Source organism: Pelodiscus sinensis, chromosome 2, assembly GCF_049634645.1.
Source record: "Pelodiscus sinensis isolate JC-2024 chromosome 2, ASM4963464v1, whole genome shotgun sequence".
NCBI lineage: Eukaryota > Metazoa > Chordata > Testudines > Trionychidae > Pelodiscus > Pelodiscus sinensis.
The window spans coordinates 41,584,565-41,610,162 of NC_134712.1; the positions used below are offsets into that span (position 1 = coordinate 41,584,565).

Sequence of the window (25,598 nt, forward strand, 5' to 3'; positions counted from 1 at the left end):
TCTTCACTAAGAAGTCTGATGATGAAGGAATGCCTAACAGTGAATGCCAGTGGGAATGGTGTAGGTTTAGAAGATAAAATAAAACTAGAACAAGTTAAAAATCACTTAGAAAAGTTAGATGTCACTAGGACCTGATGAAATACATCCTAGAATACTCAAGGAGCTGATAGAGAAGTTATCTGAGCCTTTAGCTATCATTATTGACAAATCATGGAAGACTGGAGAGACTTCGGAAGACTGGAAAAGGGCAAATATAGTGCCCGTCTATAAAAGGGGAGATAAGAACAACTCAGGAAACTACAGACCAGTCAGTTTAACTTTTGTGTCAGGAAAGATAATGGAGCAAGTAATTAAGGAATTCATCTGCAAACACCTGAAAGATAATAAGGTGATAGGTAACAGCCAGCATGGATTAGTAAAGAGCAAATCATGTAAAACCGATCTGATAGCTTTCTTTGAGAAGATAAGTCTTGTGGATAAGGGAGAAGCGGTGGATGTGGTATACCTGGACTTTAGTAAGGTATTTGATACAGTCTCGCATGATCTTCTTATCAATAAACTAGGAAAATACAAATAAAGTAGATGGGGCTACTTTAAGGTGAGTGCATAACTGGCTGGATAACTGTTCTCAGAGAGTAGTTATTAATGGTTCACAATCCTGTTGGAAGGGCATAACAGTGGGGTTTTGCAGGGGTCTGTTATGGGACTGGTTCTGTTCAATATCTTCATCAACGATTTAGATATTGACATAGAGAGTATGCTTATTAAGTTTTCAGATCATACCAAGCTAGGAGGGGTTCCAAGTGTTTTGGAGGATAGGGTCATAATTCAAAATGATCTGGACAAACAGGGGAAATAGTCTGAGGTAAATAGGTTGAAGTTTAATAAAGACAAATACAAAGTACTCCACTTAGGAAGGAACAGTTAGTTTCGCATATACAAAATGGGAAGCAACTGTCTAGGAAGGAGTACTGCAGAAAGGGATCTAGGGGTCATAGTGGACCGCAAGCTAAATGAGAGTCAACTGTGTGACATTGTTGCAAAAAAAAGCAAACATGATTCTGTGATGCCTTAACAGGAGTGTTGTGAGCAAGACACGAAAAGTCATTCTTCCGCTCTACTCTTCACTGATTAGGCTTCAGTTGGAGAATTGTGTCTAGTTCTGGGCACCACATTCAAGAAAGATGTGGAGAAATTGGAGAAGGTCCAGAGAAGAGCAACAAGAATGATTAAAGGCCTAGAGAACATGACTATGAAGGAAGACTGAAAGAACTGGGCTTGTTTCATTTGGAAAGGAGAAAACTAAGAGGGGGCATTATAGCCGTTTTCAGGTATCTAAAAGGGTGTCACAAGGAGGAGGGAGGAAAAATGGTTCTCCTTGGCCTCTGAGGATAGGAGAAGAAGCAATGGGTTTAAACTGCAGTAAGGGAGGTTTAGGTTAGACATTAGGAAAAACTTCCTAACTGTCAGGGTGGCTAAACACTGGAACAAGTTGCCTAGGGAGGTTGTGGAATCTCCATCTCTGGAAATATTTAAGAGCAAATTAGTTAGACATTTATCAGGGGTGGTCTAGATGGTACTCTGTCCTGCCGTGAGGGCGGAGGACTGGCCTCAATGACTTCTCGAGATCCCTTCCAGTTCTAATGTTACATGATTCTGTGTCTCTAGCGGTAGCTATTTACATCTGGACACCAAGGCCTTGAACTTGATGCCATTTTCTCAAGGCCAGCTCTTGGTTTTCTGGGTTCTTTGCAATGAAAACAGAAAAAAAAAAAATTGGGAGGCTTTTCTACTTTTAGCTTGAGCTCCTGTATTGTGTTTCTGAGCTGATAGTTTCATTGTGGACATTTGTACTGTAGTTACATTAGTATCTAACACAACTGATATGAAAGCCTATCAGAGAAGTAAAACTAAGATATCAGGCAAAAGGAGAGTGTGAGGGGGAGGGAGGAGCATTTCATACACATAATTTTCAATAAAATGGAAACAATTGTAATTAAACTCATGCACAAAATTGATATAGCTCTCTTCTGCTCTTCACATCTGCTTACAAGGTAATAGGATGTCAAGTATAGGCGTGGTGGAACAAATTGATGACACTAGGAAGAGAGTAGCCTTTGTTAGATTTCTGATATTGGTATTGTATTTCATCAGCCTTTTTATTTGCTCTGATGCAAGCTGGCCAGGACTTACATTAGCTAATGCCCTGTATTCTTTGTTTTCTGTAGAAACTACAAGGCTATATTTCAGACACTGTATTCCCTCCTCCCCTCCCTGCCCCCCATAAAACCTTATGGTAATATTGAAGTGTATATTCTCCTTTTGATTCCAGCCCAGGATGTGTTCTAAGTTAACTCCTAATGCTTAAAGACATACACCCAGATATTAAAGTGGGCTATTTTATTTTGGGCTATCGCTTCTGAATGGATCTTCATGCCCCTATAGCAACCCACTAAATGCTCACACTGTAGAGACTGAAGGTTTCTCTTCTGCAATTGCCCTGATTTCCCCCATTGCTACTGGTTTGAAGCCAGAAATCAAATAAAGAATGGCTTATTGGGTCATGACCCCAGCTTTTATGCCTACAGAGTATTCTTACAGTTTTAATTAATTAATTATAGCATTGCCTAAAATATTGGTGGAAGTTGGGTAACTGGGAAGTAATACTTAGTCATGGTTTTAAAAAATAGAGTTAGACAGACTTTAATCCAATTTGGAGATAGTGAAGTTTGGTATAACATGACTACATTTATCCTAACTACATTTCTAAAACTTTGGAGTCCTGTCTCTCTGACTCATGCCAGAGTCATGGCATTGGTTACTCTCCACAGGGTATACAGCTACAATAGCAGTTTCCTGTGCTGCACCTCCCACTTTTTAACTTATTCAAAAATAGCAGAAATACTTAGCGTGTAATGTTAACAGAGCCAAAAGGTTACAAAAGATTTAGTCCATTTTTTATATTTAATTTTTAATGTACTTAGTCTGGGATTGTGACTGGAGCTTTGAGTAGAGAACTAAGATCAGTATTAAGAGCTAAACCTTTTAATTTAACATTTGGAAGGAGAATCCAGTAGATTTACAACTTGATTGTTCATAGCCAAAATTAAAGAAATATACAGAAGAATGTTTTACACTAGGGTATGTAGGTTCAGGTTGTCTTCTGATCTCTATTAGGAAACACTAAGGGTACACCTACACAGCAAATAGAGACTCACAGCTGGCCTGTGCTAGCCTACTTGAGCTCTTGGAGCTTTGGGACCCTGCAAGGAGGACCCTGCCTAGTTGCTGTGCAGACATACCCAAACAAGCTGGTATTTTTAATAATTTTTTAAATACAAATTAAAACTATCCATGCACTTATTATTTATTTTACTCTGGCTAATATATTTGTATAAACCAATTCACTTTCCTGAATACCAAATATAATATGAAAATCAATAAAGGAGTATGAGACTTTTTCCATTCATAAATCAGTTTATTTAATATTTATGGAATTATGATAGTTTCAGAGTCAGGGAAAACATTCTTAACATAGGATGGAAAGATTATATTTTAAATAATTTCAAAGACTTTTTCCAGAATGGAACTAATCATTCAAGTTTGCTGAAGTGTTATGTTCTCATATGTTAAATATTATGTGTCATAATAACTTGCTTTTAGCCTTTACCCATTTGTTTTAGGTACCAAGCAAAAAAGGGGTTAATATCAAAATAGGAAAGGTTGGTCACCAAGGATGTTAAAAGTCAGTTAACTAAGTAGCTGGGTAATCCCTGAGATTTTCAGCGGTTACACGGTTATATGCTATGGTTCTGTGTATAAAGCTTAAATAAGCTTTCTACTGCAGAGTCTGCAGTGAAACCTCCTTGGGAGCTGCTCCGCCAGCCTCTGTTGGCCCAACTCCCAAGGAGGTGGTTTCCCTGCCTCAGGGAATCCTCTTCCCTGGGGGCAGAGCCAAAGCCGCCTTCTCAAGAACCAGCTGAGTGTAACCAATACCATTAACTAATAAGCACCAGCTTGTTGGTTAAATGGTTAGTCGCTTACACTCTAACATTCCTGTTGGTCACCAGTTTTGTTGATCATTATGATCAGGGCTTGACAAATGGCAGCGAAAACCGCTCACCAGCCCCGCACTGCGCATGCGCAAGAGCCACATTGTGCATGCGCGCACCGCCAATGAACGGGGCGCGTGGCTGAAATCTACTCACCACGGACGAGTAGATTGTATAGTTTGTCCAGCTCTGATTATGATAGATATTGGTGGTGTTGTGACAGTGCATCATATTGTGGTGATAAGATTCACCAAAGAAACACATTTGCCTGATGTCTAGCCTTTGGGTAATGGCTTTATTTTGGTATTTGTAGAAGAAAGAAAGAGAGCCTGAAGCATGTGCCTGGTGATTGAACCAAAGTAAGCAAAAGTTATACAGACAGGCGGTGTCAAATGTCTCTCAGCACTGGAACTGCTAGCACTGTTAAAAGCACATAAATACATTCCACCAGGACAGTACACGGACACCCAGATGAGTACATGATAAAATAGTTGTAAACAGCACGAGTGAAAGCATAACAAGGAATAAATTGCCCAGGGAGGTTGTGGAATCTCCGTCTCTGGAGACATTTAAGAGTAGGTTAGATAAATGTCTATCAGGGATGGTCTAGTATTTCGTCCTGCCACAAGGGCAGGGGACAGGACTCGATGACCTCTTGAGGTCCCTTCCAATCCTAGTGTTCTATGATTCTAAGGGGTAGTGAATGCTTTGGAGAAAAGTACAAGAGGAGGTACCAAACGTGTCATTAGTGCGTAAGATGATACGTACAGTATGTAGCATGGATTGTTCATTTCTCTCTCTAAATATTGGGGTACCTTGACTAGGGAAGTGAATGGTTAACCTTTAAGCCTCACCATTAACAGGCGAGGCTTACCAGTTCTGGTTAACTGATTGGGGCTGGAGCAGTCTCCTGCTACACGCCATGAGCAGGAGACTGCTCCAGCCCCATGGGGCCCACCATGGGTGGGGGTGTTCTAGCCTGGCAGGAGCAGCCCCTATCGGCAGTGGGCATACTGCTCACCCCCTTTTTAATCGGTTAACCAATTAAATAGGATTTTACAGCCCTAACCTCAACTCAATTCTTTGCCTGGGAAAGGGAGCAATAGTGAAATCCATACTATCCGATTGAACTGAGTCCTTGTCCCAGGTACAGATATGTAGAGGTTCAAAGGCCATCTGGTTACCGACAACTGTTAAGGTATTCTGATAATAAACATGACTCGGGTGCCTTCGTATCTTATCTGAGTCTGTGGTCTTTGCGGGCTCTTGTGAAGTCTATTATGCCAGCTACCTGCGCAGAGCTGGAACAGTATACTAAGGAAGCATACAAAAATGCATGTAGCCAAACGTTTATCACCACTGATGGAGCAGGAAATCTGTCAGGATTCCACACCAATGAATCTTGAATTTACTGTGTCGCTGTCCTGAGCTACTACAGTATTTTCTCCAGGTCTCCTGGCCTCCAATTTATGGTGGGCTGCCAGGGAGAGCAGGTCCAGTTGCTTTTTCTCACTTCTTCATTTTAGTGTAATGATTATCTGGGATAGTGAAAGGAGTTGAAATTGAGAATATTTATCAGTAATTGAGGATCACAGTGTTAATGGGAGTTTGCAATTAACTCTAAATCAAGCATTCTAAATTCAGAAAATTCAGAATGACGCTTAAACTTAAATCCAAACATGTTAGGGCACCCCTGCAACCTCATGGTAAGAAAAAACACGGGAGGAAAATGTGCTGCAACTTCTTAAGTCAGGGCAAGGGAGAAAACAGAGGTTATTCTTGTCTTTCATCAGAATGGGAGGAATTGTGTTGCTCCTTAGATAATATTTGAGTGCAGCAAAATAAAAGTTTTAATACAATGGAATGAGATACCAGAGATACAGCATGATGCTTTTAATATATTAATTATATAAAAAAATTATTGTAACTAGGGTCCTTAGAAGAATTTAGTTAATTTTGAAATTTGTGACGTACAATCTATATTATGGTAGTTTTAATTTAAATGATTTCCTTGCTCAAAGGAAATGAAAAACAAAAGGTGTGAATATTAAGGATGCAAGAGGGAATGGAAGAGCCTCTATTGAGCTATACTGTGGCCTGTTTGCTCTTGATATCTTGAATCACTGAGGCAGAACACATAATTGGTTCTAGTCATTCTTTTTGACTCAATAAGCTTTTAACTTGCACAGTAAAAGGTACATGCTTTATTTTCATATTGTGCAAGAGTGACAAATGCCTTTGCTCTCCTTATCTACTCTCAAATCACAATCAGCTTTGTACACCCTCTGTATTTGCTTTTAATGCTGCTGATGTATACCAAAAGGTTACATTATTTTAAAAAAAGTTAGTATTAAAGATCATATTTAGTCATATCTATATATATTGAACGAGTTTGTGAGTGAGCAAGACTGTCCATCCATTTATTTAAGAACCTTTAACAGCAAGAGCTAGGACCCCACCACATTTGGTATATAGCTTCCTCTTATCATAACTGAAAGCAAGGATTTTAAAATGATTTAAAGGAAGAAAAATTGAGTTAAGGTAAATCTTTTAGTATTGTATAATTTTTCTTTCAGATTGAATTCCCAACCAGTGCTTCGTTTTTGCATTGTGGGATGATGAAAACTATATGGAATAGGGATGTTAGATAGTGTGTAATTGAATAGTCGTGTAACCGCATCAAATTTTAGTGGGTACATGACTATTCAGTAGTCCCCTGGGGCAGGGTTGGCAGCCAATGCGCTCCCAGCCCCACTCCTGGGGAGCCCCCTTCAATCCCACACTGCTGCCTCTATAGCAGCTTTCCTGAAACAGAGGAAGCTGCATAGGGCAGCAGCAGCCACTGTCCACAGGGAGCTGTGTCTGTCTGCGATGGGCTTGGACCCCCCTCATGGACAGAGGCCACTTCTGAGGACCCACAGTCTGATTTTATATATTTTAATTAAAATTATAGCACTTAAGGTAAATTTAAAATAAAATTATTGATAATAATGATATGATAGCCATGTCTTAATTTGTTGGCATTCTTTCCATCTTCCAGTTCTGAGAGATGGTTCTGATCTTTATTCAGGCAGATAATCATCCTTCTACAGTAGGTGTAAATACAGCATTTTGTTTGTTGTTTGTATATCCACAAGGCTAGCTGCTGAACAATGCAGTATGTTTCGTTGAGACAGTTTCTTTTAGTGTCAAAAGTATAAAGACTCTTTTTTTTTTAATTGCAAATATTCAGTATTTTTAAGTGATTACTTGGGTCCCAGTGTTACTTGGGTCCTTAAGTCAATTGTTTTTTGGAAAATAAAATGAAAATGTATATGTTTAATTTAAATAATTGCTCTGGGGTGGGGCACCAGGGAGGAGGACTCAGGGCTGTAACAGTACTAAAGTGGGACATGCCTTCAGCCAGCCCCCTTCACCTGCCTGGTGATTTTGTCTTTCCTGTATGGTTTTATGAGACTCAATCCCATTTTCCTGACACAACCAAACCCTTCCCCTTACGAAGGAAGCTGTGTACCAAATTTGGTGGTCCTTAGGAGGAATTCTTGAACAAACAAACAGAGGAATGGACAGACAAACTCAAATATATAGTAGATTACATTGAATAGTAGGCTGAATTTAGGCTAGAAGACAGCTTGTATTGAGAACCCCACTAGAACATATACCAAGAGCCCAGTGACAGAAAGGCATACTACTCTTGCTTTCCCTAGCATATTAGACTTATGCTCTTAGGCAGCAAAGCATTTAGATACATACTTAACTTTAAGCTCATGAGATGTCCTACTAGACGAGTGGTTCTCAAACTTTTTGGGCTCTGGAGCCCTTTACATGCGTAAAAATTTATGTGGAGCCCCAGTGGACCACTGATTGTGTGTTGTACCTATCGATATTGCCAGTTTGTCAACCTCACAGAGCCCCTGGAGATGTCTTGAGGAGCCCTGGGGCTCCATGGAGCACAGTTTGAGAAACACTGGATTAGACTATTGGCATTCCTAAACACATGGGCTGTGTTTACTTTTCCGAAAATCAGCCACTTTTTCGGAAAAACTTGCCAGCTGTCTACACTGGCTGCTTGAATTTCTGGAAAAGCACTGAGGATCTAATGTAAAATCATCAGTGCTTTTCTGGAAAAACTATGCTGCTCCCATTCGGGCAAAAGTCTTTTTCCGGAAAACTGTTCCGGAAAAGGGTCAGTGTAGACAGCACAGTAGTGTTTTCCGCAAAAAAGCCCCGATCGCAAAAATGACGATCGGGTTTTTTTGCGGAAAAGTGTGTCTAGATTGGCCACGGACGCTTTTCCGGAAAAAGTGCTTTTCCGGAAAAGCGTCCTGCCAATCTAGACATGTTTTTCCGAAAATGCTTTTAACGGAAAACTTTTCCGTTAAAAGCATTTCCGGAAAATCATGCCAGTGTAGACGTAGCCATGGGGTATGTGTCTGACTATACAAGCCTGTCTAGAACTTCATTTATGTGAGCTCAAATTCAAATCAGATAGGGCAGAATCCTCCATTGTGTGATTGCAGAGTCCATGTGTTGTGGGGTTTTGTGAGAAGAGATACAGAAACCCAGGTAGACCTCACTTCTTCAACATGGAACCATAGTAAGGCTATTTACATGCAAATACCATGTAGGTAACATTTTTATTATATATATTAAATAAATTACTATGAAAAAAGCATTTTAATATGCTATACTCAATACATTAATAAAACACATACATATGTCTGTATATATATTTTATATTACTGCATATGAAACAGTTATGCGAACAGGAGCTGTTAACAGGGAGTATTGGGAAGAGGAGTGGGAAGGGAGTGAGATACACTCGCCATTCTTTCACATATTTTTCACTACACTCCTTCCCTTCAGGGAGGCATTGAATAACAACTGAGGAATCTCTCAGAAGGAATGCAGGTATGAATGGTGATAGCTCTGCTGTTGTAACCTGCACAACATGTGCCATGTTTGTCTTCTTCCGAGAAGAAAGAAGGGATTTCATCTGCACTAAGTGCAAGCTGGTCACCATTTTGGAAGAGAAAATTAGAGGTCTGGAGGCCCAAGTATTGACCTTACATTCTATCAGAGAGGATGAAGACTTCCTCGATAGAAGGCAGCGTTTAATCCTGCAGCCACATTAGGCTGAAGAGCCAGTCAGGGCAGTACAGGACAAGGAAGAAAACTGGCAGCATGTAACCTCTAGAAGGAGAAGGCGGCCAACTCAGGTATCCCCCATTCCTGTAGAGGAAAGTAACCACTTTCAGGCTCTCTCCACAGGCACTGCTTTGACAGGGACCTCTCAGGGAAGAAATCAGAAGAGAACACCATCTACTGGAAGGCATGGGATGTGCAGTCCTAGGGATGGGGGTTCCATGACCCCCCTCCCAAAAAGAAGACAGGTTGTGGTGGTTGGGGACTCCCTCCTAAGAGGGACTGAGTCATCCATCTGCCATCCAGACCTGCAGTCTCGAGAAGTGTGCAGCTTACCGGGAGCTCGCATTCAGGATGAGACTGAGAGTCTTCCAAAAATGATTAAACCTTCGGATCACTACCCCTTCCTGCTTCTCCATGTAGGAACTAACAGTACAGCCAAGAATGACCTTGAGTGGGTCACAGCAGATTATGTAGCTCTGGGAAGAAGGATCAAGGAATTTGAAGCGCAAGTGGTGTTCTTCTCCATCCTTCTGTTTGAAGGGAAAGGTCTGGGTAGGGATTGTCGAATTGAGGAAGGAAATGCGTGGTTGCACAGGTAGCGCCGGAGAGAGGGCTTTGGTTTCTTTGACCATGGGACTCTGTTCCGGGCACAAGGCTTATTAGGAAGAGATGGGATCCACCTAACCAAGAGAGGAAAGAGCATCTTTATGGGCAGGCTTGCAAACCTAATGAGGAGGGCTTTAAACTAGGTTCATTAGGGAATGGTGACCAAAGTCCTGAGGTAAGTGAGGAAGTCGGACACCAGGAAGAATCACAAGGAGGAATGAGCAACAAAGGAGGACCCCTGATTCGGATGGAGAAAGCAGGGCAATCAACTAGTTATCTAAGGCGTTTGTACACCAATGTGAGAAGTCTGGGAAACTAACAGGAAGAATTAGAAGTTCTGGCCCAGTTAAAGAACTATGATTTGATTGGAATAATGGAGACTTGGTGGGATGACTCACATGACTGAAGCCTTGTCATGGAAGGGTATAAACTGTTCCAGAAGAACCGGCAGGGGAGAAGAGGAGGAGGAATTGCATTGTATGTAAGAGAGCAGTATGATTGCTTGGAGCTCCAGTATTTAGAGGGAGAAAAGACTGTTGAGAGTCTGTGGGTTAAATTTAGAGGTGGAAGCAACAGCGGTGATGTTGTGGTTGGTGTCTGCTTTAGACTGCCGGGTCAGGTGGATGAGGTAGACGAAGCTTTCTTCGGACAACTCAGAGAAGCTTCCAGATCGCAGGCCTTGGTTCTCATGGGGGACTTTAATCACCCTGGCATCTGATGGGAGGCCAATACAGCAGTACACAGACAATCCAGGAAGTTTTTGGAGAATGTTGGGGATAACTTCTTGGTACAAATGCTGAAGGAACCACCAGGGGACATGCACAGCTTGACCTGCTGCTCACAAAACAGGGAGGAACTGGTAGGGGAAGTAGAGGTGGGTAACAATTTGGGAAGCAGTGATCATGAGATGGTAGACTTCAGGATCCTGACCAAAGGAAGAAAGGAGAGTAGTAAAATACACACTCAGGACTTCAGAAAAGCAAAGTTTGACTCCCTCAGAGAACTGATGGGCAGGATCCCCTGGGATGCTTACATGAAGGGGAAAGGAGTCAAAGAGAAGTGGCAGTATTTTAAAGAAGCCTTATTAAAGGCACAGGAAGAAATCATCTTGATGCGCAGCAAGAAAAGCTAATGTGGTAGGCGACCAGATTGGCTTACTGGGGACATCCATGGTGAGCTTAAACACAAAAAGGAAGCTTACAAGAAGTGGAAACTTGGAGGAATATATTGCTCGAGAATGCAGGGGAGTTATCAGTAAGCCAAAAGCACAACTGGAATTGAAGCTGGCAAGGGATGTGAAGGTAACAAGAAAGGTTTCTACAGGCATGTTATCAGTAAAAGGGTGATCAGAGAGGGTATGGAGCCCTTGTAGTGCCCATCTTTAAAAAAGGGAAGAAGGACAATCCAAAGAACTACAGACCAGTCAGCCTTACCTCAGTCCCCGGAAAAATCATGGAGGAGATCCTCAAGGAATCCATTTTGAAACACTTGGAAGAGGGGAAAATGATCAGGAATAGTCATCATGGATTCACGAAGAGCAAGTTGTGCCTGACCAATCTGATTAGTTTCTATGATGAGATAATTGGCTCTGTGGGTATGGGAAAGTCAGTGGATGTTATATACCTTGACTTTAGCAAAGCTTTTGTTACGGTCTCCCACAATATTCTTGCCAGCAAGTTAAGGGAGTATGGATTGGATAAATGGACTGTAAGATGGAAAGAAAGCTGGTGAAACTGTCGGGCCCAATAGGTAGCGATCAACGGCTTGATGTCAGGTTGGCGGTCATTTTCCAGCGGAGTGCCCCAAGGATCAGTTATTGGACCCGTTTTGTTCAACATCTTTATTAATGACCTGGATGAGGGGATGGATTGCACCCTCAGCAAGTTTGCAGATGACACTAAGCTGGGGGAGAGGAAGATATGCTGGAAGGCAGGGATTGGGTCCAGAGTGACCTGGACAGATTAGAGGATTGGGCCAAAAGAAATCCGATGAGGCTTAACATGGACAAGTGCAGAGTCCTGCCCTTGGGACAGAAGAATCCCAAGCATTGTTACAGGCTGGGGACTGAATGGCTAAGTAGCAGTTCTGCAGAAAAGGATGTGGGGATTACAGTGGATGAGAAGCTGGATATGAGTCAACTGTGTTCCCTTGTAGCCAAGAAGGCTAATGGCATGTAAGAGTGCATTACAAGGAGCATTGCTGACTGGTCTGTAGTTGCCTGGATTGTCCTTCTTCCCTTTTTTAAAGATGAGCACTACATTTGCCTTTTCCCATGAGTTTTCAAGCTAATGGTCAAAGGCTCCGCAGTGACATTTGCCAACTCCCTCAATATCCTCTGATACATTAAATCTGGACCCATGGATTTGTGAATGTCTAGCTTTTCTATAGTTCCTAACTTGTTCTTTCCCCACCAAGGGCTGTCCACCTCCTTTCCCATTGTCTAGTGCATTAGTCTTGGAGCTGACCTTGTCTGTGAAGATAGAGTCCAAGGAAGAATTGAATTCCTCTTCTAGTAAGAGAAGAGGAATTCTGGCCTTCTCTACCTTGAGGCCCAACCAGGGCAGAAATCCAAGTAGGAGCCACCAGCCAGGGAATAATCAGGCCCTCCTCTTGTGGTGATTTCGCTCTCTCCCAGCTGCCCAAAAAAATGTGGCTGTGCAGCTAGGAAGGGGCACTTCACCACTCTTGGAACTTTCCTTTGCTTCTTCATCAGAATTAATTTTCCTGCAGGGGACATAAAGCTGAATGTGCAGAGTGATGCAGAATTTTCTCTGGAGTAATGACTTGGAAAGAAGCCATTTATTTTCGTCAGATGTCCCCTTTTTATCAGATTTTACTGACGTGAACATCTTGATTGAAATTCTGATAGGAATGTATTTTAATTAAAATAATTTTTTTTCACATGATCAAAATCAATCATTACATATTTAATCCTTATCTTTTGTATGAGGGGGTCTAAAATATTTTAAACTACTTTTGAAGAATAAAAAAGAACTTAGATACTTAATTTTTTTTAATCTCTTACAGATTTCAAAATGAACTAAGGAGAATAGAATATTAAGTTGCTAAGTATTTGTGCCATTTTTATTGTGTGTCATAGCCATAGGCAGTGTTTCTTAAACTGTGTTCCGCAGCACATCGGTGTGCTGTGAGGCAGTCGGAGGTGTGCCATGGAGAATAACAGAATTCAAAATGGCTGCCCTTAAAGGGACAAGCGACCTTTTTTTCTCAATAACTTTTCCCCCGACCCTTTTTTCCCCTCAATAGCTCCCCTCCCCCGACAAAAAATCCTTGGTGTTCCTCATAGGAAAAAAATATATTGTTTGGTATTCCTCAGTTTTAAAAAGTTTAAGAAACACTGGCCATAGGCATAATATTACTAACAGATAATGGAATATTTCCTTTCCCTAAGTGGTAGATACCTGAAAGCAAGAAGCTATGAGTTCTAGTTCTGTTATTGCTATGAAGTTCTGAGTTACAATGCAGCATATGATGACAACTTTGACTTCTAGATGGTTATGAAGTTTGTTACACTTCCTTGTTCTTTTGTCCTTATTTAAGGAATTAGATTTGTCATTAGCAATATTTTCCCACTGCATTTATGGATCATTATGGTCTCTCTCCTTTGGCTAACTCCCATGAAAAAAACCGTGGTTATTCAACAAACTATGCAACTTATTGTCAAAAAACCTAATGGAACTCTATCCATTGACTTCTATAGACTTTAAATCAGACTCAGTTAAGACTCAGCTGCCTTTCTAATCACAAAACATTGGCTACATTGCATAAAAAAGAGTGCTTGCCTATTATATGTCATACATTTATAGTAAACGCAGAAGGATAGCAACATGTACAGATACTCATTTACACACTATGAGAGTATCCACATTGATGCATGGCTAAATTAGACTAAGATGCTAGTGTCTGAAAATTTTGTTAATGTTCTGTAAAGAGCCCTTTCAGTCACTGTAATTCAAGGTGGGCAATCAGACTTCAGTGGTTGGCCAGGGTTAGGCCCTGGCAGGCTGCTGCAGCTGTATTACTTGTTCCTCTGCAGGTACAGATGCTTGCAGCTCCCATTGGTCAGAGATTGCCATTCTTTTTTTTTTTTTAAATGGAGATTGCCTATCTCCTAGAACTGGAAGGGACCTTGAAAGGTCATCAAGTCCAGTCCCCTGCCTAAATGGCCTCCACAAGGATTGAACTCACAACCCTGGGTTTAGCAGGCCAATGCTCAAACCACTGAGCTATCCCTCAGCCAATGGAAATTGCAGGAAGTGGCACAGACCAGGACACTGCTTCCTGTAGCTCCCATTGGCCAGAAACAGCAATTTATGGCCAACAGCAGTTGTAATTGCCCTTACCTGCAGAGAAGCAGGTAAATACAGCAGCGACCTGCCAGAGATTAACCCTGGCACACTGGATCTAACCTGCAGGCCAATATTTGTCTGCTGCTGCTGTAACTGGTTGGACTCACCACCCTGGAGACTCCTGATGGCTGTCTTGGGAATTAGTTGTGCAGTTGTGTGCACCATCTTTGGGTTGTGTCTTGACTGTCTTCCCTCCACTGTCTCCACCTTGTCTGGGCCTGCATCGCTCCCAGACCATGGGGTCCTTTTCAGGGCACTCTGCCCCCCAACTCTATTCTCCCTGCTTCTGGAGGATTTGGCAGTCCTTTGCTTGTCACTCTCTCCAATGGCTAATGGGGAGGAGCAGTCTTGCCTACTACTCCAGGCCCAGAGATTCTCAAGCAGCAGCCTCTTACTGCCCTCCTCCACTGCCTACCTTCCCTAAGCCATTCCCTGTAGCCCTTATGCAAAGGGCCCTAGTCTGGCAGTGGACAGACAGCGTGCCTGCCACTCTGCCCGGCTCTGTTCTGTTCAGGGTGCTTCACTCAGCAGCCAGGCCTACTCTCTTGCAGGTCAGGGAGAAACATCATTTGGCTCTGTTGAGACTGCCGCAGCAAGCCTTCTCTCTATTGGCTTTCAAAATGCTCCTCCCAGATTGACTGGGTTCTGCACAGGCTTCCTCCAGCCTACCTTAACCCCTCTCTTCTGTCAAATGAGTAATTACATTTCAACCTTTAAATATCTTTATTGCACAAAAATACTGCATACTAATATTTTAACAACTTTTATAGTTGAAGAATCAGAATGCATTATTTAATACCAGAGCTCCATTTTCATGACATTTTGCATGCATACAGCTCTTGATATGTTCAGTGGAATTCACTTAAGATTTTATTATTGCATTAATCATTTACACAGCACCATAAATGTACAAAGCACAGTGACATGTGCTTTATAGTCCCTATATTTATTTTTTTATTAATTTTAGTCATTCACAATATGCTTCTGTTCCATTAATGAAAGGAACTGTATGACCCCTTTCATGGCCAGAATAATATTTTTTGAAATTCCTATGAACTGTAAAAAATAAGTATATTTCAAGAGTAGTGAGTTAAATTCTCTCATGGCCAGATCTTGAATGAACATATAAAAAGTTCTTTGTCTGTAGGTCTCATAAATTGTCAAAATCAGAAATATATTACTGATAATGGAGGGTGATATAGTCAAATTATTCATATCTAGTAGTGATCAGTATTGGTAGAAAAAGATTAAAAAAGACAAAGCACTCCTCTTGTGGTTCAAGCCCTCAAAATGTGGGGAAAGAGGGGGGAAGACCAAGTTAAAAATTGCCCTTTAAAAACCTGGAAACAAACCAAGAAACAAAATATTATTCTAATCACTTGTTCATAATTTACAAAAATATATTTTGTAGAAACTGAGAGAGCAAGTAGAAACCTCACATTGATTTCTGATGACCTGAAACTATTCCTTAAGTCTTTTTTTCTTTTTAGCAATATCTAAAAGAACAGTGACTAACTCCTTTAGATGTTTTTAAAATGGAATATACCGTAAAATCTCGAGTATAATGCGCACCTATGTATAGTGAGCACCCTGAGTTTAGACTCTTAAAACAATGAAAAACCCGAACTCCTATGTATAATGCGCATCCATTATACAGGAGAACGGGAGGGAAGGAACGGGAAGGAAACCTGCGCCAAGCTCATGCCTGCAGGGGGGGGCCTCCCCAGCCCAGCTGCCCGTGCGCCGACCTCACGCCTGCCGGGGGAGCCTCCCTCGCCCAGCTGTTGCCAGCATGCCAAGCTCACGCCTGCCAAGGGAGCCTTCCCCACCCAGCTGCTGCTGGCGCGCTGAGCTTGTGCCTGCCGGGGGAGCCTCCCCTGTCCAGATACCTGTGCGCCGAGCTCGCGCCTTCTGAGGGGGCCCCCCTTCCCATCCAGGTCCTTGCCTGCTCCCCTCCCACCCAGCTCGTGCTTGCCAAGGATGAGTTTAAAACTTTTAAAAAAAACCTCCTATAGATAATGCGCACCCCATCTTTGATGCTAAAAAAACGGGGAAAAAGTGCACATTATACTCGAGATTTTACGGTAGTCATTAAAATTCCAGGAACCAACACAAGCTTCAGAGTATATACAGCACTTTATGATTGTGCAGAATTCAGGTTAAATAAAGAAACAGAAAAATGGGGCTTGATCCAGCACCAACTGACATTAATGAAGTTTTGCTATTGAGTACAATATAAGTAGAATGAAGCCCATACTTTGTTAAACTGAGTTAATTATTTTGAGAAATAATAGATATACTTGTGAGTGAAATATTTCTGTTTTAAACAGGGGTGACAATTTTCACTTCAAAGTATTTTGTGAGTCAGAAAGATTCCAAGCTTTTTTTCTTTTAGAAATCTGATCTGATGGTTGCATTTGAAACCATTCCTGTAGCAAGATTCATAAATAATAAATATTATCTCTTATTAATCCATATTTTAGCTTAACTCTGGCTCATAGGGAATGCAGAATTCTTTACAAGGGAAGGTGATGAGCTACAGCCCTCAAGGAATTAAATTGTGAAAACAATCTTGGTTTTGTACATGCTAATATAGATCTGTTATTCCCTTTCCACATTTATCACAACACATTTTAAATTGTGGCTGATCTTTTATGCAAATAGCTATCTTATTAGACATTGTGGCTGTATGTGCTAATATCTCTATGGGTTTCTCTGGTGTTTGCTATCTAACCATCAAAGCAGTAGAAATGAATGATGATTACTGTGTGGCTTTGAAGTACAAAGAAAAGTCACAGCATTTTAAAGGTTCTAGATGCCTGAGTCAGTGACAGTTTGAACCACTCAGATGAACAAGAATATCTCTGTGGCTCTTATTAAGCAGGCCAAATATATATTTTAACTAATGGGAAATAATTGTTCTGCACTCTTGTGTTTTATTGGCAACATTTAATTGCAAGCATCTTTCACAGCTAATATGTTTTTAAACATTATTAAGCCATTGAAATGCAAAAGGGAAGTCCAGCATTTTTTCTAACACCAGAATAAAGTAAGCCAAAAACTAGATTTTGGTTAAAAAAAATTAGTATTATATACTCTGCTAGCTGAAATATTAACTTTATTTTCTATTACTGTTGCCATGGTGTAAGTGTTATGTGGGATTCAGGTGACTTTCTTCTCAGATGGGTTATGATTCTACAGGCAATAGGGGCAAGGGACTGGAAAAAAATACCCAAATGTAATACTTTACCCTAAGTTTCATTCAGTTTAGTATTTGTTATAGATATGTAAATGTGGGTATTTACTGAATTAAATCTGCTTAGCATATAAACATCATTAGAGATATTAAGAGTGACCTGCACTAAAAGTCCAGCAATGTTAATTTGTACATTTCTGTTCCTCTTGAACACTGTAAAGTATGCACTGAGTTGTGAAGACTCAGTTTCATTCTAAATCTCTTGGTTCACACCTTAAGATACAGGCTCTATTTCTACTTCGTTGAAGTTAGTAGAAGTTTTGCCATTGGCCAGATTCTTCTGTCATTTATGCCAGTTTATATCTGGAATAACTCTTCTTAAATTAATGGAGTTAATCTGTATTTGTACTGATGTAATGGGGTGCTGATTTCTGGTTAGTACTGTCAGCAAAAAGCAGAATTGGGTCCTATATGACCAAACAGACAATAGTGAAAATAATTGCTGTGTTGTCTGAAGCATGAATAAGCCCAGGGATAATTACTGGGACTGTGCTTTAAACTTCCCATTGACAATAGCTTATTTGACAGTTGTCTTGATGGTTATATAGATACAGATATTTGCATGGATTTCAAGCCAGATTTTGACTCTTAGAATAGAGCATGAAACTGATTCCATTATTAGCATCCTTCTGTACCAGGTAAACCATGTGTTGTTACTGGGTGGGGGAGAGAAGCGTACAAAGGAAGCAGCTGTGTATATCATTCTAATACCTCTTATTTAACACACAGCTGGTGTGTTTGGATTGAGCTAGAAGGGTTATTGGAACCATGATTGTGTGGATCTAGTAGAGAAAAGTGATACTAAGGGAGAGGAAGCTATGATTATTGGTGGGAATAGCAGCCTCAGTGGGACCATAGGGCAGCTCTGCAGCCTGCCTGCAAGGTGAGAGATGGATTCTACCCCCTCCATTCTATTTGGAGTTCTTTATACAAAAGGCTGATTAATTAGACTTTGGAAGGTGATTGGTGATTCTCATTCTTGTTGTTTTAATTTTACAACATCTGTACATTTTGATACATTACTTTGAACTTTTTAAAAATAACGTTAAAGGGGAGATAGTGGATATGAACTCTGGAGACCTGGGTGAGGTTGTAAATTTGTAGTCCTCATTTGTACACATCCCAATTACTACACATGTATAATATGATATGATTTGTTATCTCTGGTCAAAAGAAACGTGTAATTAAAATACCTTAAATGTGCACATTTGCTATCTCAGTTCTGGACTAAGCTACAATCCAGGAAAGTCCATGTGGTTTCTGCTCCAATGTTTTCTTTGAATTCATCTGTTTATTCCCTGTATTGGAAGAAAATGTATTACATCCACACCTCTTGCTAATCCCCAAAAACATGCAGGGATTTTGTGTTTCATCCTGGGATAAAAGGCCATTAATGTGGGGTCCCTGCATCTCTTGCACCAGCTCTGTATTCACGGGAGCTGCCCAGTGGTTCCCTGACATGGCACTATTAAGTTTTCCCAGTTACTGTACATGAGACTGCCTTTTAAGAACAAAATCTTCAGAGAGGTAGCTGAGTTGGTCTGTAACAGGAAAAACTTAAAAAACAACAAATAGTCTAGTAGCACTTTAAAGACTAACAAAATATGTAGGTGGTATCGTGAACTTGCCCATGAAAGCTCATGATACCATTTACATGTTTTGTTAGTCTTTAATGTGCTACTAGATTATTAAGAATGATATGGGCTTGCCGAACCACGGCGAGCCCCGCTCACCAGCTGCACCGTCTGGCAATCTGCGCATGCACAGATCGCCCGAACCCGGCTCTTCCAGGTTGCAATCTACTCGCCACAGGTGAGTAGATGGCATTATTTGTCGAGCCCTGAGAATGATTAAAGGTTTAGAGAACATGACCTATGAAGGAAGGCTGAAAGAATTGGGTTTGTTTAGTTTAGAAAAGAGAAGATTAAGGTGGGACATGATAGCAGTTTTCAGGTATCTAAAAGGGTTTCATAAAGAGGAGGGAGAAAACTTGTTTATCTTAGGCTCTGAGGATAGAACAAGAAGCAATGGGCTTAAACTGCAGCAAAGGAGGTTTAGGTTGGACATTAGGAAAAAGTTCCTAACTGTCAGGGTAATCAAACACTGGAATAAATTGCCCAGGAAGGTTGTGGAATCTCCATCTGCGGAGATATTTAAGAGTAGGTTAGATAAATGTCTGTCAGGGATGGTCTAATCAGTACTTGGTCCTGCCATGAGGGCAGGGGACTGGACTTGATGTCCTCTCGAGGTCCCTTCCAGTCCTAGTATTCTATGATTTTATGATTTGTGGTTTAAGTTTTTTAAGAACAAGGAGATATAAGAAATACAAGAAAGTGAATACAGTCTCTGACAGTATTTATTCTCCTCTGGTTTTGCTTCTAGGTGAAGTTAGAGGACAATCAAGGTGACTCCACCTGTTCTCCACCCTTTCTTCACTTCACAATTTCTAGAACTATGAACAGGCTTCCTTGGGTGACAAGGATGTGAAGGCAGTGAAACTCCCCCTTCTACTTTGGATGGGGGAGGTAAATATATGAGAGCAACAAAAGACAGCAAAAAATCACTATTTTTTCTTCCCAGTGGACAAGAGTCCATATTTGTTGACAGATGCGCTTCTACTGCCATGGTCAGATAACTGTGAACAAAAACAGTTTCTCTCCTGCCCAGAGTTCAAACCTAAGCTGGACTACATTCATCCTATACTGATTGCTTTGTGGGGATGGTCCTTTCAACACTGTTTTTTTTTTTTCAAGCTATCAAACAATCAAACCTATCAGTCAGTCCCCTATTGTTATTTCTGCTACAAATGGGCTTGATTTCACAGAACCCGGGTTACCTCCTCCATCTTAATCTGCAGACCCTTCTACTGATGGCTCAGAAGCTTCATGGCTAATGATTTCAGAGAAATCGTATTCTAAGGTTGTTCAGGAAGTATTGCTGAATAGTAGAAAACCATCAACTAAGAGTACTTATTTGGATAAATGGAAGGAGTTCTCTGTCTGGGTCAGAATGAAAGGATCTTCTCTGGTGTTTGATTTTTGTGTCTCTAAAACACTAAGCATTGTTGATTAGTTCAGTCATTGTACATTTTCTATCAGCTAGGTGAATCGGGGGAACTGATGGCATTGGTATTATTAGGTCCTCAATATACAATTTTCTACAAAAAATTTACATTCGTCTCCACCCAAGATTTCTTCTTAAGGTAGTTTCCAGTTTTTAAATTAACCAGTCAGTAAACTTATCAATCTTCCCTAATCCTCCTGATCATAAAAGTGAGGAGGGGCTTCATACTCTAGATATTCGAAAAGCATAATTTTTTTGGACTAAAACTTGTATGTCTGTGACTACATATGGTAGTCTATGCTGTATTCAGCCAAAAGATCGCATTTTGGATATCTAGATATGTTAACAGTTGGCGAATGTGAAGACTCTGAATAGAGAATTGGGTCATTTGACTCCATTCTAGGGAGCCTCTATTGCATGTCTGGCCCACATTCCCATATTAGACATTTACAAAGGGGCAACCTGGTCATTATGGCAAATTTGCCTCTAACTGTGCTATCGAGTCTATAGCACCACTGATAGATATGGGTGCTTCCAGCTCCCGTTAGCTGCAAATCACTGTTCCCAGCCAATGGTAGCTGTGGGAAGCAGCGCAGACTGGGACACCACTTCCCACAGCTCCATTGGCCAGGAGCAGTGATCCGCAGCCAGTGGAAGCTGCAATCTCCCATACTTTTGGAGGCAGAGGTAAATATAGCTGTGGCAGCCCACCAGGGGCTAACCCTGGTGAACCAGATCCACCCTGCAGACAGGTATTTGGCCGACCACTGGTTTAGAGACATTGTTAAGTTTGGAGAAGTTGTTCTGCAGTCTTTGTTCAAATAGACTCTGAACCCAACTCTAGGTTGGACTGCTTTTGAATCATATGTGCAATCTCTTGAAAAAGAAGAAATGGCTGCTAACATGTACAGTCACTTGAAAATGAAATGGTTACTAACTTTTCTATAATTTTGTTCTTCAAGATATGTTGTACATGTCCATTCCATGACCTGTCCTCCTCCTCCTCTTTTCTATTGGCATCTTTCTGGTTAGAAGAAGCTGAGTGGGATTAGTGGTAGGGATATAAAATCCCGTTTAATCAGTTAAATGGGTAAACCTTAGGTTTAACCAGTTACCCGATTAAACAAGATGGGAGGGGCACACTCCAGCCCATGCGACGGATGCCTTCCCACCCACACAGGACTCCTGGTTCCGTGTGAGGCTGCCAACTTATGCCCTGGTTCATGGTGTAATGGGTCCAACAGGGCTGGAGCAGCCCCTTCGCCTGCAGCCCAGCTGCTCCTGGGCACTGGTTAACCATTACTTGGTAAGCATCACCTGGTAAGCATCACCCTTGAAGAAGAAATGGTTTCTTACCCGTTTATATCCCTAGTTGGTGGCAGCTTTGTGCTTTATGCCGCATGTAGTGCACAAGACCGCAAAGGGAGATTGTGCTGCCTCTATTGGTACTGCTAAGGAAAAAGCTCTGACAACTGTGGTTGGGGTACATGTACACCTACAGCAGAGTGGGTGTGTGCAAAGAACAGTGGTTACACAAAGGTTAATAACCATTTCTGTTGTTTACAGTGTATTTCTTTATGGAGTTTAGATAACTGTTTAATTGTTGAAGATTTTGTATGATATGCGTAGAATTCATTGGTTTGATTAGTTAACTCATTTAAAAATTAATGTGATTTTTTCCCCCTTCCTTACTTAGTGGCTTTGGATTCAAAAAAGATGGGGAGAAAAGATGCCTCTGCCTCAAGAATTCCTGTTGAGCAATACAGAAAACAAATAGGTAAGGAATAGAGTTTGTCTCCTTTTGGGACGCATCCTTTGTACAGTGTTAAGGGCCAGCCTATTTAGCTAAGATTTCTGATAGAATAAAAATGCATAATTTAAAAGAAAATAATATATTTTATGCTTGAAAATATCAATAAAATACTAAAAGTAAATGGTTAGATGACACTCATTAACAGGTAATGCTTTGTATTATTACATATCTAGATAAATATATATGCCTGGCAAATTCAAATTTAAATGAGGTAGTCAATAGCTGTTTTTAATGTATTGTGTGGTGTAAGACTTTATATGATACTACGAAGTTCAATCAATCGTAACTGAACACTTTTACATAAAAACAGTAAATATAACAACATTTTCCCTCAGCTGATTTCCTAGGTAGAGGTGCAAAATATGTAGAACACACTTCTTCCCTACATGCATACCTGGTTCCCTAAATGTGAATTTAGGTGTTTACCATTTGTACTGACTTTTAAAAATGTTTCTCTTTCTGAAATCTTAAATGAGACCCACATTTTCAGATGTGATTGCCTAAAATTAAGTACCTTTTATCCACAGTCATCTAAATAAATGGCCTTATTTTACAGTTGCTGAGCAACCACAGCTGCCATTTAAATCAACAAGAAAAATTATTTGTGATCATATGAAAATACTGTTTTTAACATACATGTGATAGAATAGTTAAGGTTGTGCAGTTAATCTTCACTTTATTTCCTAAATTTTTAGTGTGCCATTTAGAACATTAATATTTTGGACATACAGTAAAAGTTCTGTTATCCAGTCCTGTGCCAACCAGAAAGCTCTATGAAACAACATTTCTAATATTCATAAAAAATTGGGTTGTCTGGTTGGTATGGGAACAGCATATTTCCTATCTGACTCCCTGTGTCTCCCCAGAAACAGTACAAGATGCTGCTGCTCCTAGGCAGAGGAACATTCATGAAGGGTTCGGTATCAAGGATGGAGTATGGGGCACCGACTCTGGGAGGGAATTTGCATGCAGAAGGGGGTGCAGGGCTAGAGGTTGGGGTGCGGGTTGATGGATTCAGGAGCAACTCACCTTCAGTGGCTTCCCACAAGCTGTCCATGCTGTTCCTGGTAGAGGCATAGCTAGACAGCTGTACACTCTACCCACACCTTGCCTTAAGCACTGGCTCCTTAGGTCCTATTGGCCTTTGGAAGCTGTCGGGGTAACGCCTGTGGGCAAGGCAGTGCTCAGAGCCATCTAGCCTCACCTTTGCCAAAAGCAGCAGGGACAGATTGCAACTTGTGGGGAGCTGCCCAAAGTGTGCATCCCCTGAATATAGCACCCCAAAACCCCTTCTGTGCCCTTGCCCTGAGCCCCCTGCCTCACCCAAACTCCCACCCTCTCAGTCAACCAGAATTTTTCACTTACTAGTACTGCCCTGGTTCTCCCAACATGTGAACATTTTTTTTACTGTAGTAGTTTAGTGATATTTTATATCCTTAAAAATAAAGTTGAACAGTATGGATTCTTCAGTCTAGTAGAGAAAGATATATTACAATCCATTGGCTATATTGAAACTGGCTATAAAGTATAATTATTTTTACCAGTAAGGGTAATTATTCTCTGGAACAACTTGCCAAGGGTCATAGTGGATGTTTCATCACTGACAATTTTAAAAATCAAGATGGGATGTTTTTGCTAAGAGATATGCTCTAGGAATTTCTTGGAAGTTCTGTGGTCTGTATTATACAGGAGGTCAGACTAGATGATCACAGTGGCCCCTTCTGGCACTGGGATATGTTGTATTTCTTTGTTCTATTTTCTAGATTGCATTAGAATTCTCTGTGGAATGCTTTCTACTACCCGGTGCGGTTTAATCAGTGAGGCATGATCCCATGCCTATTTCACGAAAACAGTGGAATTATCTTCACACTCACTTTCCAAATGAATTTGTCTCCCATCTGTCAATGCACTTGAAACATTTCCACCAAAAAGACACTCTGGCTCTTTGTGACTTGATTCCGATGGTGATCTAGTCCAATGTAGAAATCTAGGTCGATAGACAGACTGACAGGGTGATAATCCAAAGATTTCATCATTTTTTGAGGAAGAACAACCCTTGCGCAAAAGGGGTTTTTTGCACAAAAAGGCGCCGTATACACAGCACTTTTTTGTGCAAAAACCTCTTGCGCAAAAGGGAAAGGAAGAGGAAATGCAAATGAGAGTGTGAAATATGCAAATGAGTGCTCAATTTGCATTTCCTCTTCCGTGAGAGGATCGTAGTTTAGACGTATCCTTAGAGTTGAACTTTGTACATGTTTGTTTTAACAAATATACTTAAAGGTATAGTAAGTACTGCCTAATAAATATGAAAATCTTTCATTCTCTTCTCCATTACCTAGTCATACGTTCTAAAGTTAAGGCCAAAAGGAACCATTAGATCATCTAATCTGACCTCCTGTATCTCACAGGCCAGAAAATTTCAGCCAGTTCTGTATTGTATCCAATATTGAAAACAGTATTCAGTTTAACTAAAGCATCTTCCAACAAGGCATCTAGTGTGGATTAGAAGCCATTAGGAGATGGAGAATCCTCCATTGCCCTTTAGAGTTTGTTTCAGTCATTAATCAGCCTCACTGTTAAAAATGGGTATCTTATTTCTAACTTGAATTTGTCTGGTAAGAACTGTTAACTATTGGTTTATATTCTGCCTTTCTCTACTAGATTAAAGATTACCCTGTATTTTCTCCCCATGAAGGTACTGGTGCACTATAATCATATCACTCTGGAACTTTTTTGATAAACTAACCAGATTGAGCATTTCAAGTCACTCATAGTAAGACATTTTCTCCATCCCTCAAATCAATTTTGTGGCTCTTCTCTGCACCCTCTCCAGCTTTTCAACATCTTTTATAACTCTTTTTTCCTTAGAACTGTATACAGTATTGCCAGTGCTGTATCCAGAGTTAAAATGAGAGACTGTCCTGAGATAACTGTTGCAGTAAAAATCCTTCTTCTATAGCATAATTACACTGCTAAAGCTTTCAAATGTGGATGAGGTCTGACAGGACTTTCCTTTGTTGCTGACTCCTGGGCTTAGAGATTGGTGGTAACCTGAGGGCATCGGGGACAAAAAAGAGTCATGAGTGTGAAAGGGAGCAGAGAGATTGAGCTCCTTGAGGCACAGGACTCGCTGGAGGAGCAGGCTGTGATGTTTCTGAACTAGGTATCTGCCTGCTATTATTTCAACTGTGGTCTTGGAAACATGACTTTCCATGACATGACTTTGGAAACATTCTGGGTAGATGAACAGCGATCACACCAAGAATTTATTTGCTTCCTATCCTTAATTT

The 25,598-nt window shown here is 40.8% G+C and overlaps 1 protein-coding gene across 4 annotated transcripts in view; it reads left to right on the plus strand.

Moving 5' to 3' along the window:
- Positions 1-25,598, plus strand: part of LOC102455503 (triple QxxK/R motif-containing protein) — a 98,802-nt gene that overhangs the window by 14,983 nt on the left and 58,221 nt on the right. For 3 of the 4 annotated variants that reach the window (XM_075920391.1, XM_075920387.1, XM_075920392.1), the window contains exon 2: positions 22,192-22,272. In XM_075920391.1, coding sequence (XP_075776506.1) covers positions 22,212-22,272 — 61 coding nt within the window. In that variant the 5' untranslated portion in view covers positions 22,192-22,211. Of the gene's footprint in view, positions 1-19,814; positions 19,958-22,191; positions 22,273-25,598 lie in introns of all 4 variants that reach the window. The other variant, XM_075920390.1, reaches the window with a different exon arrangement.